This window comes from Rhopalosiphum maidis, chromosome 4 (genome assembly GCF_003676215.2).
Source record: "Rhopalosiphum maidis isolate BTI-1 chromosome 4, ASM367621v3, whole genome shotgun sequence".
Classification (NCBI taxonomy): Eukaryota; Metazoa; Arthropoda; class Insecta; order Hemiptera; family Aphididae; genus Rhopalosiphum; species Rhopalosiphum maidis.
Window position 1 is genome coordinate 37618647 of NC_040880.1, and position 14928 is coordinate 37633574.

General features: G+C 27.2%; 1 protein-coding gene across 2 annotated transcripts in view; it reads right to left on the reverse strand.

Annotated features, from left to right (window-relative positions):
- Positions 1-14928, reverse strand: part of LOC113561058 (transmembrane channel-like protein 3) — a 58224-nt gene that overhangs the window by 28528 nt on the left and 14768 nt on the right. Inside the window, exons 1-8 of one of the 2 annotated variants that reach the window (XM_026967261.1) lie at positions 11199-11291; positions 8901-9027; positions 7809-7989; positions 4478-4718; positions 4210-4398; positions 3852-4090; positions 3561-3752; positions 3100-3348 (exon numbers count right to left, since the gene is read on the reverse strand). In XM_026967261.1, coding sequence (XP_026823062.1) covers positions 3100-3348; positions 3561-3752; positions 3852-4090; positions 4210-4398; positions 4478-4718; positions 7809-7989; positions 8901-8967 — 1358 coding nt within the window. In that variant the 5' untranslated portion in view covers positions 8968-9027; positions 11199-11291. Of the gene's footprint in view, positions 1-3099; positions 3349-3560; positions 3753-3851; positions 4091-4209; positions 4399-4477; positions 4719-7808; positions 7990-8900; positions 9028-11198; positions 11292-14928 lie in introns of those variants that run through there. The other variant, XM_026967260.1, reaches the window with a different exon arrangement.

Sequence of the window (14928 nt, forward strand, 5' to 3'; positions counted from 1 at the left end):
CATCAGTGTTTTGGGACCACAAAGACGTCATATTGATTGAATATTTACCTCAGAGTGAGGCCATCAAAGCAGCAAGGTATTGTGAAACCCTAAAAAAATTGAGGAGAACTATTAAAAATAAAAGGAAGGGTCTGTTAACAAGAGGAGTCTGCCTGCTACACAACTCCAGACCCCACACAGCCAATGTCGTGAAACAATTTTTGGGCTCATTTGGATGGGATGTTTTGAACCACCCTCCGTATTCTCCGACCTGGCGCCTTCAGTTTACCATTTGTTCACTTCCCCGAAGAAGCACACGGGTGGAAAAAAATTGTTTACTGACGAGGAGGTGAAGGGGCGGTCGAGAAGTGGACAAAGGAAGTGGCGGCAGACTCGATCGACATTTTTCACGAGAAAAATTCTTGTGACCACAGTTTTCAACGTACTGAACTTGTTATGGTCTTGTTATAAAAAAGAAGAGTAAAGCTATACAGAAGTGTAGCGAACATAGTAAAAATATATTCCCTGCGATTGTGAGAGCCTCAGTGCACTTACTTTCTGGATATGCCTCGTACTATAATAAGTACTATACATCTCTATAACGTGTTATTTTTAAGTTATATAGTGTATATAAATTACTATATACTAAATACTAATTCTATTCTTAAATGATAGTTATTCTTTGTTATTTATTTAAAACAATTTGACTAATAACTAGTACAGTAGAACCTCGATTATCCGAACCTCTGTTAAACGAACCCTCTATTATCCGAACTGCAATTAGCGTATCCGAACGTTTGCAAGCCTTGGCTGCAAAAAAGCGCGTTGCAGCTCATCGTCAAATAAAAGTCGATAATCTTGTGAAAAAAATATAATAAACATTATTTGTAATATATTTCCAATTATGTAATGTATGTAATTCTAATAAAATATTAATAATAATAATAATAATAAATATATATGTACATAATATAAAATATTTAAATGTTAATTTTTTTTTCTTATTTCCAATATCCGAACTAGGTGCGGTTTCAATTAGTTCAGATAATCTAGGTTCTACTGTACATGATATTTTAATGAGTATGTAAAAATGCGTGAAATTATTATATTACATAATATGGTACCGTTTACGGTGTAAGCCACGCAATTTAAATTTAAATCCACGATCAAATTTTACTTAAAGTCAAATTAATTTTTTACGAGCGCTTATAAATCTCATATATTTACAATATTGTATATCAACTAAACGTATTACTTATACAGTTAAGCTTAACTTAACTATACACAATACAATTTTAAAAATGTTTAGATTCATTTTAAGCTATTCACATTTCACACCACATAATACATTAGTATTGGCTTATAAGTTATTAACAATAATAATACCACATGCGGTATTTTTAGAAAAAATTAGTTCAACCTACTATAATATTAATAAAAAAAAATTACTTACAGTATAAATGTATAATAATAAAAACATTTTTATAAAATATCCTTAAAAGTAAAGATTAACACACCGTTTCCGCTCAGAATTATTTTTTGTACGCAATGGTTACCGTTGAATTTAAATTGTACACATTTAAACTATAATAACGAGTAACGACCTACTGTATAAAGAGTTACTGAGGTACAATTAAAATCTAACATATTATAGTATGACAACTTCAACGGTTTTTATTTACAGTATATGTAAAATATTATTATGTATTTATATAGTTAACTATACATAAACAATACTATGTTTGAGTATCTAAGTTATTATTTTTCAATTTCCTGAACTGTAATATTTGTATTTGATTCTGAGCGTACTCGTAGTAGTTTTACATATTTTATTGATTTTTTTTTTGTTTATTTTTAGTCAACATAACTTATGTTGATTATAATTTAATACATTTTTTAAACTTTAAGTGTATATTTTTTTTAAAAACTATGAAAACAAAAATGACTAATACATAATAATTATAAATAGTAATAATTAGTAACGCATTCAAATTTGAAATTTTATATGATACTTTTATGTTTTTGTCGAGTGCTTCAAAAATATATTATCATATAATCTACAATATCGAATGAGTATATTATACTATGGTAAAAAAAAATAACCAATAAACAAGTTCAAACAAATGTATAAGTCTCTAATCATCCGTATAAAACGTGTAACAAATACTATACTCGTATTTGTATGAGCAATGACGCATATAATATTTCCTTAACCTTGTAGTAGATATTTTTGATTTTTTTTTTTTTTATGTACTTTCGTTGCGAAAATATTGAATTATATTCGGGTACTTTGGAGTAACTTACTTTCAATTGATTTTTCAATATTGAATCACGCCACTTTTTCGTTAACACAAGAAGTCACGTATAAACGGAACCACAATACATAATTTAATAGAATATTATTTGAAGAGAAATTCCAGCACATTTAAAGAATTTTTTTTTCATTTCGACATACTCCAATCTTGTTTTACGGTGGACCTAAGAGTCTATAATTTTTATTATTTTTTATTAATCATAAATAATTTAATATTTAGAAAATTAAAAAAAAACAATCAAAACCTTTTGTGTATATAATATTCTATTTCACTTTTAACAAAATTAATTTATTTCCAGATTATAAAAATATAAACTAAAACTTAAACATTTCAAAAGATCAATATAAATTATTAAATAACTCAAATATTAACAATTAATTTAAATATACAAAGTCAAAGCTTTGCATACATTTTGTGACTAATAAATTCATCGATGTAATTAATAAAATCTAATACGTCAATACGTTTTTTAATTAAAAATAATGTATAGAAACCATTTTATTACAGTAACATCAATACTGTGCTTAAAATTTATAATGAGATATATTAACCTACAGCAAAAATAAAATTAGTTTAATCTTCAAATAATAATAAATAAACCTACACATTTAAGGTTTAATTTAAATTAAAAAAAAAAAAATAATTTATGACTTCCGGATACATCGGAAAAAAGGCTAATGGCGGTATGCTTATCAAATATACAAGCAAGTATATTCTATCTTTTATCAAAAACTATAGTTTTTATGAAATGTAAATTACGTATGTGCAGAGGTATATGAAAAGAATTCAGTTTTGATACACTTACCTAGCTAATTGTACACGGAGAGTTGTCCTCGGATGGTAACTCTCCAACACGCCCAACACTTCAAACGCAATCGGAAAGAACGTGCCAATGAGCGTCATGACAACTGTGATTTCGTATTTTCTCCACATTGTGGCTTCAGCCTCTGGTTCTGTGGACCTGGCTACTACAAGAATGACGGCATAAACCGAACTTCCCAGCATCCATACCATATTCAGATTTGCAAATATTCTCAAAGCCACCACTTTCCAACTACGAAACAGGTGAGCACAACAAAATAATATTTTTATATTGCACTGGGTATCGAAAAGCGTAAGTACAACTAATCAAGAGAGCGAAAACTTAAATCCCCCTTAAAAATTAAATATAATCCCTCTTCCCTTAAACCATAATTTTAATTTATTTCAATAACTATTTGATTACGTATGTGTTGAAAAGCGATTTTCTAGTGGACATTTTATTACTTTTGTTTGTCTTTCATTCTTTCAGCTTCTTCAAGCAACGCTTCTTTAAAACCAAGTATAATGGACGATATACGATTGTGAGCGGTTTCTTCGTTTCCGATCATGTAATCCCACCCGGTGAACAGTTTCCACGTAAAAATGCACTCATCGTCTTTTTCGGACAGTTTGCTCAGACGAGAGTTTGCAGCCATTCTATACAACAATTGATACAACAAACATACAAGTGCACATTAAAACAACTATTATGGTAGATCGGATTTCCGGGTAGTACATTTATATATAAATATATACTTTCTGAGCGTAGCAACGAAACTATAGATGTAAACAACGAGCCCCGTGATAAAGTAGGCCGTGGGTAGCCGGTATCCGGTGTCCGAACTTTGTCGATTTGAATAGTAGCCGTAAAACATGGGTGAATGCTGTAGGACTCCCTCAAAATTCAACAAAGTCATTAATTCCATAGAAGTGGCCTGCTCCTCGGGCAACAGTGTCTTGCGCTCTCCGGTGTCCGCCTTATTGGTCGTCAAAATCTGTAATACCATAATGGTTTTTTATTAACTGGTATACTTTTTATACTTTTTAATTTCGGGTACGAATTTTCGGGCTTAAATGTTCATAATATTATATTATTTAAAACTGTTACGAGTACTTCGGGCATGACGACGAAGGCTGCCAACAACACGGATATAACAAAGTTCACCCAGAACAACCAGCGGAGGAACGTGAAGTACGAAGCGACTACCGTGCCGAATTGAGATTCAATTTCTTTGATCGTTAGTTCCCACGGAATTATTTGACTTATAAAATTGGCCATCTCCCGTTTACTGTGTTGCCATTGCTATATTTCACAGCGAACCATTATCGTATTATATTAACACCGAAGCATTAAAAATAATCTCGTTATCTTATCGTATTACTTTGACTAAGACTATATGAAACCGCGCCATGATATCTCTCGTGCTTTTACTCATTGCCAAACGTTCTTGTAGCTGACCCTCGTGTTTCTTTACATACTCTTTGGCTTGCTGAACTAATTTCATCTTCCTCCGTATGGACCACGGTTGTTGGCGGACACTGCCTAATACCTCTTTGTGTAAACGGATGTTTTCAAATATCTGCTCTTGAGAGATACCAGCCTCTTCGATGTTGATCGCCGTACTGTAAAAATAAGATGGTTATTTAATAGTTATATAATTATTGTACAGTCCGTATTATATTTAGAAATAGAATAATATACATAGCATTATATATATATATATATTATACTGCACTGTGAATAAATATATCATATTTAAGATACACGAATAGTTTGAATCTTTAATATACTTATATATATATATGTGTGTGTCGAAAATATCATAACTTAAATTTAACATATTTTGTATATACATATTTTTTTTTTTATTATTATTATTAATTTTATACATTATATTTAAATAGAATAATAGACAACACTAAAATAATTTATAGGATATACTTTTAAAAAAAAACTAAGAAGATTTTTCTCTTTGAAATATTAATAGACATTAGAACGTATGTAAAGTTAAAATACGAGAGGGGATAAAGTATTCCCCGAAGCCTGATAAACCAAAACGTAACGACAATTAAATCTGAAAGGTAACATTGAAGGTAACTATGCAAACTGTACTTGTAAAAAGACGTTTTATATGAAATTAGAAAGAATATCAAATACATAAATAATGTTTTTTTTTCAAAATATTAATAACAGTTTACTTTATTATTTTATAATCTACTGAGGTTTAGTGGGCTTTTATTTATTTGACTAAAATTTCTAGTGACAATATAACTAGGTGCTAAAGTAGAAATTATAAAATTTGTATAAATAATAAACGCAGTTCTCTATCCAATATAATTAATGAGATACAAAATTATGTAAACAAAACATAAATAGATTTTATTCGCTAACCACTTATAAAGTTATAAAGCTATATAATTGGTGCCAATCCAAACTGTTCCCGTAGTTCCCAATAAAATTTTCTTCTCCACAAAACTGTGTATTATCATAAATAAGATCGTAAGTTATTTTCCATGTTTTCTTCTCAAAAATATATAAATTAAATATATTAATTCTTACAATAGCAAAGATTTATTAAATATGTCATAAAATAATTATGTTATCCGTTAGAGCAAAACTGTCTAGGTAATTTTTCAAAAGTAATTTATTCCTTGTTATTAATATTCCCACAATACGCATTTTTATGGTTTTAACTACTGCTATGTACAAACATTTCTATACATTTATAAAAATAATTAAAATATATATGTCAAGATTCTAGATAAAAATATTTGTCATCGTAAAATGCACTTAGGTGCTATATATTTTGTAAATCAGAAATAATTAGTTGATTAATCATTTAATAATTATTTTTGACTTTTAATAAATGCTTAAAACACTTAAAATAATTTGAGACACTATATTTTTAAATTAACTTATTAAACTAATTATATTGAGTAATAGTATACATAATTTTAAATTTAAAACATATCATTTAATCCGTATTTTGACTGTCTAATTATGATTAATAAAGAAATACTGCAGAAAATATATTTTGATAGTTGGCCAAAAAGGACACGATGACTCTTTTTCAAACCCATACAGAGAGTGCTAACTCTGTTTTTCAAGAATTTTGATTGAAACATATAACTGAGGTAAATATTTTAACAGATTTTATATTTTCGTCTCGTGAAAATGAAAAATAAGTAAAACGTTCCAAGTACTGTAAAAATTTTCTTCTCTGATTTCTTTACAATATCAACAATATATAAAACGCTAAACTATCAAACCTCATATTAATTTTCTGTTGACTATATCTAACACAAAATTCAAACAAAAGTTGTTATCGTATTTTTTACACGTCAATAGATATATCTTAATTTTTTATGTCATAGAAGATACAAACATTAAATTGTTTAAACAGTTTTATCTAACTGAAGAAATTAAATATTTTGTTAAATAACGATCTGCTCTCAGATAATACAGGTTAGGTAATTAATATATTATATTTTAATTATCAGTATTAATCGTTAATTTTATTTTAGATTGTTTTTACTTCTACTCTTATTTTTCAATATTATAACAGCCAAATAATAATAAACATTGTATTTCAAATGCATTAAATTTGATTTATAAATTAATTAAAACTTATGAAAATTATTTAAATTATAAAATTTTGTTTTTATTTAAAAAAAATTACACTCTAAAAAGTAAGATTAAGGGTATACAATTAATACGCATACGACATACATATAGTAACAAATTAAATAGTAAAGCTATATAAAGAGGTAGATAATTCGTACATTAATCGTTTTAAAATTAAATATAATTGATAAATAAAAACTTAAAATCCTTAATTTTATTACCCAATCATAAAACAGCGATAAATCAGACTATTCGAATAATAGTTATTACTAAAGAGATGTGGTTTAACAAATACAAGACTTATTCAAGAAACATTCTTTTAGTTTTTTATAATTTAGTAATTAAACCTTGTTTTTTGGGATTTCAAATATTGTGTCAAATTTTAAAATAAATCTAAATAAGGAACTATAGAACACGTTTAATCAAATTGGTTTATTACATTTTTTGTAACTTTGTTTAATAAACTCGTTACGCATAATCATCTGTTATAGGTTTGGTACTTCAATATGATCATCAAATCAAATATCTATAGACACGATGATTACGAGTAGTAGTTACTGATTTGAATAAAGTGCCACCTATGTTATAATTCGAACAAATTGATCTCCTTTATCAACTCCTAAATTAATGAAATGAAAACACATTTTAGAGACGTTATTAGATAGACCTTCTTAAACACTCCACTCAGAGAATCTATTTAGCTGCTGTTATAGAGAAATAGTATCGTTTTCTCTATAAATAGGAGCAAAAATTTTCAAGAAAGTTTCATATTTACACGATTTAAAACGCTTTGTCGAGTCATTATTGTTAATGAATATTTAAAAATAAAAATATAAGTGGAAACAAATGGCTCCCTTGAGGAACCCCGGAAGAAACTTTTATATTACTAGAAACAAAGTCATTCAGTTTTATTAATTGAGTCAGTCCTAACATTTAATTATTATGAGAATACCTAGGACAATTCATTTAATAATTCAATTTATGAATTTATAGATTTATCTTACCAATTTTATTTAATGAATTATAATTTATAATCTTATAATCATTCGTTATATTTTTGTAGTTTATATTAACGCTATGCAACTCACTCTCCAGAGCTGGTTGTAAAAGCTGACGATCTTCTTCGATCCGATATTAAACTAGCGTCATCGGGTAACATTGAAGACACGGGAGAAGACGATCTTCGTTGCTTTAGGTGTTTGCCTTTCCTAACACTAAGCCGCTTATGGAGTATCGCATTTACACTAGCTGAATAATCCTCATCGTTTTCTAAAGAAAAGCCAATTAATGAAAATATATATTATTATTAATACAAAGTGTATGTCTACAATATTACATTTCAATACAATTTTAACAATACGTCTTAAATAGCTGATTAATTAATAATACTACAAAGTCTATATCAATAATATTTATCAAGTTGAACATGGTGCTTAAAATATTAAGACGATATTAACTGAAGTTTACATCAATTACGGGCAATGTACGTTAGAGTGGTGTGTACTGTTTTTGTTATCCTAATATTGAGCAGGCAATGTATACTATAATTTATATGCGTCATTATCGTTCAAGTAACTACAACACCCAAATAAGTTCGTCCATTGTGTAATTTTAAATTAAGTACATGTTTTAAAATTCTGGATATTACATTTTTCAATGAAAAAAATATTAATTACACTCTACCTAATTATTGCACGTTACATGAAATAATATTATGTTTTGATGTATTATTATTAATAATATTTATTTACCTCATTAGCTGTACAATATAAATTATAAACAACCAATAACCTAGTTATAGATTCTGAGTCTTTATTATTGTGTTAGTAATAATAATCGCATTGTCTTACTACAGATATACTGGTGAAAATGTTTTACTATGTTCATATTTAATATTTATTTGATTATTTAATTGTTTTATTTAATCATAGCATTATAATTAAAATATTAAGTACTTTTAAATATTTAATACAAATTGCAGACAAAGATAAAAATTTGATTAAAGGGTTTTGTTCATTTATTTATATTTTTAATTATACAGTTTACGTCCTACTTCAGAATTTATATTGGTCACAGTACACCGAACGGGTAAAATTTCCAAATGTATGGTTGCCCAATAATTTACATTGCCCGTAACATTTGTATAAATCGTTATATATGTGAGTACTAATGCTACGTACCGTCCGAATGCGCCCGGCTGGCTGAAAACCGAACCTTTTCTACCGAATGTCCTCTGCTAATACTCATGTCGTCGTCAAAAAACAATTCTGTTGTCGACGAATCACGTGGACCCGGTGACGTTATCCCCTGTAATTTTCAATCATTACAGTCATAATATATATGTAGTCATGCATAGTTCATATTACTTCAAAGCGAACTAAATTTCAAAATGTTTAAATGATGACATGGTATTATAATATTTACTGTCACATAGTATGTGTAAGTGTGTATGCATGTATATGTTTATAACTTGTACAATATTGAATATACATATTATAATAATAATAATAATTATTATTAAATGTATAATGCTTATAAGTTATGTAATAATATATAAAACGACGTGCGTGAAACGTCGTTCGGCTAGGGGATGCCGCGCGAGTTCGTTTTGGGCGAAATCGCGTGCAACGTCTCGCCGACACAATATAATAATTGACGGTTGTTGTGCCACCATTAAGCAGATTAAACACCACCTCCCCGTGACACCATCCCGACGAACCTTGTCACCCTCGACCTGGAGAACCCTTACCGTCCATCATCCCTCACTACGCCTCCCGGCAGGGTTAATTAAACGTTACATGGCGCAACAGTAAAATTATTATTATTACGCAACCACCGCCACCTGGAATTTGTGTCGTTTTTAGATTTCGCCAACACAATCAGCGGCTCGTCCTGATGGAATTCCGTGAGCCATAGTAAGGACACGGTATTGTAATTTATCATTTTGCACGTGTGCGGATATAAAAACGACAATCGACTCCGTGACGTTCGAACAACACCGCGGATGTGAATGCTGTGTCGGTATAGCATTACGGATTTTCAAAATATGTACATGTTGTATTATATGTGCGTAAAATATTATGTGTAAACACTGCTGGTCGAATGAAAAAATTAACGCCGAACAAAGGACGTGCCCGTCTGGATATATATATGGCTATCAATATAATATCCGATTGTCGACTGAACGAAAAGAAATCCGTCGTAAACGTCGGTCAATGTTCTCAAAATATATTATGTTGTTGGGTCGTCCTGTTTGTATTCCCAATGCCTTACCACTACGGGTAAAGTCCTGTGGCGATACAAACTACTTTATTTTTAAAATGAGGACCTTTTTCGTTTTACTGTAAATTGTTAAGGGCAAGATTTTCTCAAAAATTTTGAATATAAAACGATATATAAATTCGAAAAAGTATTATAGTTTCTGATTTATTAACATTAGATACAAAAATAAAATGCTTGAATAGAGGCTATGAAGAAATTTTGAAAATTTTAGAATGTGTAAAAATTATATGAATATAATGAATTAATTAGAAATATAGTAAACGTCTTTTTTTATATTTCATGTCTATTATTATGTCATATAATTTCCGTGGTAAATCGTATTCTGATAACTTACTAACAATCGTGCTGCCAAAAGATTAACTACGGTCTACGATACATAAAAAAATAAATTCCGTGTACGAAAATTAAAATGCTATATTAAAGTAATTTCAAGTTTATATTATTTTTGATTTTAATAGTTCAAAATTACTGTTGGTCAAAAATGTAATGTCGGAACTGTGAAAATTAATATTTTTAATTGAAATTAAACTTATTACAATAAGTTTAATACATTAATGTGATGAAATAATGTTTAATGATAATAAGCAATAATAGTAACTGTCAACAATATTTTTACATAGGTACCTAATGTTATTTATTTTATTTTATTTAAAATCAACCATAAAATATTTATTACATATAATATTATCATAATATAACAAAATGTAAATATTTAAAAAAAACATAGACATGTAAAATAAATAGCTATTAAGAAAAACTAAACTTAAAAATATATAATGTGAATTTTTCAAATATTTCAGTTATAATTTATTTTATGTTGCTTCTTCATTTTATGGGACTTATAATATAGGGTATGACATATTATTACGTTAAAATTATTGTTCAAATATGATAGCAATACCAACCAATATACAATATGTTCAGTTACTATTATTAATAATATGGGTCCAATACAGAACGTCTTCTCTTCCCGTTAATATTAATCCTCAGTGATATATTACCATCGTAACACCATACTAACTGATTTTAACAATAACAAAAACAAATATACAATTATAAAGTTTAACGCAAAGCCCGTACATCTATTTAAAAACTTTATCCCCAATTATTCTGATCATAATACTCCATTTGAATATGTATCCTTATATTATCATAACATTGTGCAACAGCATAACTAAATTTGCAAGTATACTTACGTTTTATGGCATGTCCTTTTTTCTTCTTCTTTGAATTCCATAAAACTTTGTTAGCAGATAGATCTAGACATTATAGGGATAAGTCTAGCGTCGACTACAATCACAGTAGAAATAAAAAAGTAGTCATACTCGTTAGTACGATGGTCATGCCACACCCACGATAATAACAACAAAGGGCTATATTATAGGAATAGTGACAACGACGACATACATTAATTTGTACAGCCGACTTCTCACGCGATCCTTTACAAATCGAGTGATAGGGTGAAAGCAACAGTTTTGCCTTTTTTCAATAGCCCATAATCAATATCGTGGCTTTAGATTATACTACGAAACCAGTAATTTTTCTTATAAATGTAATTAAAAATTAATAAAAATAAAAAACATAAATTAACTAGTGTAGGAATCATAAATGATTCAAAAAAACCGGGAACTTTCTCCGTTATATAGAACGTTTTGTCCGTTTTGAGTGTACCTCATCTTTGAGTAGGCTATTTACATCGTGCACGCGAGGTAGGATAATAGGCTGTCTGTGAATTCTTTTTCCAAGTGTAAACAACTATAATTTAGGTAAATAAAAAATAGATAAATTAATTAATGCGTACAAGTGTTACACGATACACGTGTTTTATTGAATTAGCCATTAATATTTGTGTTTCAGTTTACCAGTTATAAATAGTTTTGTATATCTTAAGTGTGGAAATGTGACTTATAATTCATATTTGTAAGGTAATAACCTAAATATATATATTTTTTAATAATAATATAGGTACTGCATGCATGATTTATTATAATATGTGATTAATTTAGGTATTTATTTTACTAAATGTATGGTAAATAGTGTTTAAAATAACATTACCCTTTCACCGACCTTCCATTGCAAATAGTAAGTTATTGGAACAGATTTTTAAGTTTAAACGTGAATAAATATATAATCTATACGAATTTTGTAAACGCATAGTTATGATTCATCATTTCATTTCACTTATGAATAATAAGTCACTGTAATAGTGTAACGTATAGATTTGATTTGTATTCAATTTAAAATCATTGTATATAAAAATAATATAATTATTAGATTAACATCTATTTCTATGGATAGTTTATACTGAGTTACATTCATATTATTATTATAATTTTCTCAATTTGGTAGGTTAAATAGATTTTTGTCAAAATTACATAGTACAGACATAATCCTGAGCACGGAGGAGGCAGTTTCCTCCTCTGCCTGGATTTTCCGCTTTCACAAGATCTTATATCATACAATAATACCTACTAATTTATGATAATATTTAAATAATAATATGTTCAAATATTCAATATTAGTATATTGGTACCTATGCTATTTGAAAATAGTAAATATTAAATAATATTAAAACAAAACAAAATACACATTTTAAATTTATGAAGAAGTAATAGACATTTTTAAAACATTAGACCCTAACGCTAAACGACGTATATTGAACTTTAATAAAACGTATAACCTATTTTAAAAGTTGTTCAAATTATGTTTTCTTATTTATTAATTGTTTACATTATATATTCCCAATTATTTTATATTATTTCTTCTTGATCGTTAAAGATATTATTATTAAAAATAACTTATTGAAAACTCTTTTGGTAATTTTATGTTTAACCTAACTCTTAACCCTATAGAACTATATGAGTATAGAGTATATTAATATGAATAGATTTTTGTCATAAAAAGCTTAATATATTAAATAGTCTAATACTCTAAAATCTAAGGTTGAATTTAAACAAAACAATAAATTTAAAAAAATAATATATTAATTTTGTCGAAACGTCGTTGTGTAAATATTTACGTTTTTCGGTCATTTTTTATTAAATTTTCTAGATTGTTTTTAAAATTATTGTAAATTTTATAATTTTAATACTCTTAAATTGTTAATTAAATAATAGTTTTTTTCAGAAACGTCTGTTGTTATTATAAATTGAAATTCTGAAATTAGATGTAACGTATATCAAAAACCATAAATACCTCATTGGATACCAATATCTACATCTATCGCTCTACTCATAATATATAATACTGATCTGAAGATAAAGACGATCCAAATACTTTAAACTTCATCTGATATTTAAACCATTGTATATAATAAACATGCATGAGCTTGATTTAGTCTAAAAAACATAATCCATTAAAGTTCAAGTTGTAAAAAAAAAACAAAATCATTTTTTATTTCAGCTATTTTGTAACATATTAAATTATATTACTATAATTTATAATTTATATCATATTCATTATTAAACATATATTTTTTGATTAACAATATATATCATGATGGCAATGTACATAGTATTAAACGCTTCAGTAAATAACATGACAATACATACATGGCACGTGGTCACGTGGAGCTATAACTTCCAATTAAGAGGTACCAAGTATAGTACATACTACTATAACATAATTTTAAAACATAATAATATGCTGTATTGTAGGTCATGAGTGTATCATATGAGCAAATTAATGTCATAGTGGTAGACGAAACATGTTGTGTATGGAACACTACGTCCTTTGATATTGGTATTAAAATTTAATTTAATCCAATATTATTAAAATATACAAATTATAGGTACTATATAGAGTAAAAAAATTAGAAATCAACTATGCATGCATTAAAATCGTATTCAATAAATGTTTAAAAAAAATTAACTTCAATATGTCATTTAATATATTTTATTCTTTCATCTTTAGTTTAATAATTTAGAACGTAGATACAACATGGCTGCATAAAACATATACCTATAAATTACGTGGTATATTGTTGTATAATATATAAATATAAAAGTGGAATGTTTTGTAAAAATAACAACGGATTTTCATAAAAATAAATTTTTCTGACTTGAACATTATTGTTATTAATATTATTATTTATATTTAAATTTAGAGTATAACACAATTGGCTATTTATAAATATCTTTTTGTTCAATATTCAAGACATTTTTAATTTTTTTAATTGAGATTCAATTATTAAAGTAAAAATTATCAAATATTTTATAATTTGGTATAGCTAATATAATATTGTTAAAAATACAAATGAAATAAAGTAATTATAGGTATTTGACAACTAAGATATATTATAGGCCTACGAGCTGTATATCTGTACCTTATATTAATAATAACGATTATTTTTGGGATGTGGTAATGATTTAGTTTAAATAGAGCGTAAAATATAATGGATACAAAATCGCATAGAAGTAGTTTTGACAGAATTAAAGTAAAAATCAATCGTAAGACAAGTAATAACGAAAAAAACGATTTCTAATTTAATCAACAGTTTTATACAATATTATCGTACCTACTGAAAATGTCCAATTTGCTCTTTGTCTAAATCAGTATGATTAAGATTAATTGTTATTTATTCTTGATATGTCACAAACAAAACTTTACACAATGACCTAAACGTACATATATTTACAAAATTGACATTATTCTGGTATGAACAGATTGTTACCACAATCTATTCATACATTATTTTATTATACAACAAACTATAATATATAATACAATATGCACACGACATTTTTATCCCTTAAAAAAATAAATTAGATTAATTTTTTCGAGTACTGTAATAATAATAACTTGGTATCGATAATATATACAATATATACCTCGAGTTTTTCACCAAGAAAAGTAACTGAATAATAGCATTTTATCTTATTTTATCGATAGTAATTCAAATAATTGCGTTTATTGCTTTACTATACG